The sequence below is a fragment of the Euphorbia lathyris genome, chromosome 2 (genome assembly GCF_963576675.1).
Source record: "Euphorbia lathyris chromosome 2, ddEupLath1.1, whole genome shotgun sequence".
In the NCBI taxonomy this organism is placed as follows: domain Eukaryota; kingdom Viridiplantae; phylum Streptophyta; class Magnoliopsida; order Malpighiales; family Euphorbiaceae; genus Euphorbia; species Euphorbia lathyris.
Genome location: NC_088911.1, coordinates 21,121,588 through 21,124,493, shown reverse-complemented (window position 1 = coordinate 21,124,493; position 2,906 = coordinate 21,121,588). Strand labels below are relative to the sequence as shown.

The 2,906-nt window shown below is 38.2% G+C and overlaps 1 protein-coding gene across 1 annotated transcript; it reads left to right on the top strand.

Annotated features, from left to right (window-relative positions):
* The first annotated feature begins 321 nt into the window (after window positions 1–321).
* LOC136217197 (protein HAIKU1) lies at window positions 322–2,434 on the top strand. Its single transcript, XM_066003790.1, has one exon. It carries the CDS (start codon window positions 1,044–1,046, stop codon window positions 1,983–1,985), a length of 942 nt encoding a protein of 313 aa, XP_065859862.1. The 5' UTR covers window positions 322–1,043; the 3' UTR covers window positions 1,986–2,434.
* Window positions 2,435–2,906: the final 472 nt, after the last annotated feature.

Here is a 2,906-nt window from a genome sequence, read left to right as displayed (position 1 = left end):
CCTTTACTAAAAGGCTTTATTTGTGTGAAAATGAAAGATGAAATTAATTTTTAAAATTATTAAAATTTTAAATTTTAAAGTTTAAGTGGTTAATTATGAGTTTAGCCTTTATATATTGGTGATTAGATAGAGAGTACTGGAGACTAATGAGTGGCCCAAGCCCAAGCCCGTAAAAGAGACCGACAAAAAGCAGAAAAAGCCTAAACTTTTAAGCCCATGAACCGAGGCGAACACCGTTTTCTTGAAAGATAACGTAAGGCAATTTGTCATTTTATCAGCTAAAGTGGACCTCCACCTGCACTCACACATCATTACTTCATCCTTTCTTACGTTGACCGCTTGCCTTTTGCTTCTCTCTCTCTCTCATAGTTTCTCTCTCACAGTTTAGGGTTTCTTGCTTCAATTTTTCTTCTTACAGGATACATACGAACCTCAGAACTACTTCACGCTTCTTTTCTTAGCATTTCTTGCTCACTTTTCAAGTCAAACCCGTGTAATTTTTCTTCTCTTTCTCCGTTTACTCCTCCCCTTGTTTTTCTTTCCATTTTTTGCTAATTTCAAATTAGTCCAGATTAAGGGGTTTACTTTGAATTAATTACAGTGTTTCTGCTTCCTTTTTGGTTCATTTTTCTTCATTTTTACTGAAGAATTGGTCTTTTATTGATTAGTAATGCCAGATTTCTGTTCTCTTTACTGCTTATTTGGTGATTTTTTATCTTTAGATTTAGAGTAGTTTTCAATTTGGGATTTGGCTGAGTAAGGGGAGGATTAAATTAAATGGCTTTTGGAAATCAGCTCTAAGGTTTGCTTTTGCTGTTATTTGTGCTGATTTCGTGCTCTACTGGGTATCTGGAGCGAGCTTATGATTTGAAGCTTTTGAAATGGTTTGACTTTTCCTATATAAGCTTAGATATCGGATTAACTTATTCAAGTGGATGTGGAGATAGGGGATTGCAATTTGAATATTTTCATTGGGATTGAATAAGAAAAATAAATTGGATCTTTGGTTTTGGGTGTTGTGATCTTATTATTGGGTTTCCAATATGGATAACTCCAAAAATAGGTTGCAGAATGATCATTTAGGGGTGAACAAGATGGGGAAGAATATAAGGAAGAGCCCATTGCATCAACCAAATTTTGCAAATAATGCTAATAGGCAACAACCTCAGCCTCAGGTCTATAACATAAGCAAGAACGATTTCAGGAACATTGTTCAACAGTTAACTGGTTCTCCATCTCGAGATCCTATGCCTAAACCTCCACAAAATCCACCCAAACCTCAGAGTATGCGGTTGCAGAAGATTAGACCTCCGCCTTTAACTCCGATCAATCGACCTCAGGTTGCTCCTGTTCGCCCCCCTCCAGCAGCAGCAGCAGCACCCCCTCAAGTGCCTTATAACAACAACTTTGTTAGGCCTGGCCAATTTGGACACCCCTCTCCAACAATGATGCCTCAATTCCCGCCCGTGGAATCAGCTTGGGCTAATACAGCTGAGTCTCCTATCTCAGCTTATATGAGATATCTTCAGAATTCAATGATGGATCCTAGTCCAAGGGGAATGCAAATGCAAGCTCACACTCAAGCACAAGGCTCTACATATATGCAGCCTCCACCACAATCTTCTGGTTTACTTCCTAATCCAGCTATGCCTTCACCACACTCACCAAGATTTAATGGTCCTGCTTACCCAATGCCTAGCCTGCCTTCCCCCCAAATGAACGGCCCTGCCCTTTTACCCTCACCCACATCTCAGTTCCTTTTGCCATCTCCCACTGGTTACATGAACTTGTTGTCTCCTCGTTCACCTTATTCACTTTTATCTCCCGGGGTCCAATTCCCTCCACCATTGACACCCAATTTCTCTTTTTCACAGTCGGGGATTCTAGGTCCAGGGCCTCAACCTCCACCTTCACCTGGTCTCTTATTTCCGTTATCACCTACAGGGTTTTTCCCCATCTCAAGTCCAAGATGGAGAGATCAATAGTGCACAAATCATGTTGTTGTTTTGCAGTTTTCTGTGTTTGATGAGGAGTTGGAGGCTCATCTGCAATTCACGGAAACTACATTTGTCAAGTGTTTTGTATACTCCTTATGTAAGATGTTATTTTCCCCAACAGTTTCATATTTCTATTTTGTTTTTCTGTTGTTAACAACAGCTATGCAGCTTGTTTTGGAATTAGAATCAGTAAAAGCTGCATTTTTTTTTTAAATATTTTGGACAAGTGTTACCTTAGATGTTGTAGTTAAGTTCACAAATAAATTATACCTGGAGAAGAGCTGTAACATGAAGACAGAGGTAGCCTGAAAAGAACTAGGCTTACAGACATAGAATTTTAGGATGTATATTATCTTACACGAGAATTCTTGTGTTGTTGTAATGTTTTGGATTATATCTTAATAAGGCTGAAGTTTAACTTCTCATTGCATTGCTCATTATTATGATTCTTAGTAAGTTTTTTGCTGTCTAACCATTACAAGTTTGTGTCGTGATCTAGATCCAACGTTCTATTTCCAATGCTTTCCTTCCACAAAAGGAGAAGATAAAAGATTAACCGAATATGGACAATCTCTCTCATGCTATCCTTTTGAGATGCTAAGAGTGCACGGAACCTCATATTTGGCTTCTGTGATCAACTGTTCTGAATTCTATAATCATTTTCTACATCTTCTTACTTTAACTTTGAACAAATATATCGAATGCTTGTTTCGGTCCTTCAACTAATGATTTTGGATAATGTTATAGAAATGTTCTCTTTGGGGTTATCATTGTTGAATGTTGTTTGCATTTTGAGTTTGTGTCTTATTACTTTGGACTTGCATACTCAATGTTTGGTCAAGTTTTCAATTGAATGAGCCTTATATGTGTAGGATGGCTGATTACTTTTGGGGAGTAGCGTCTCTTTTG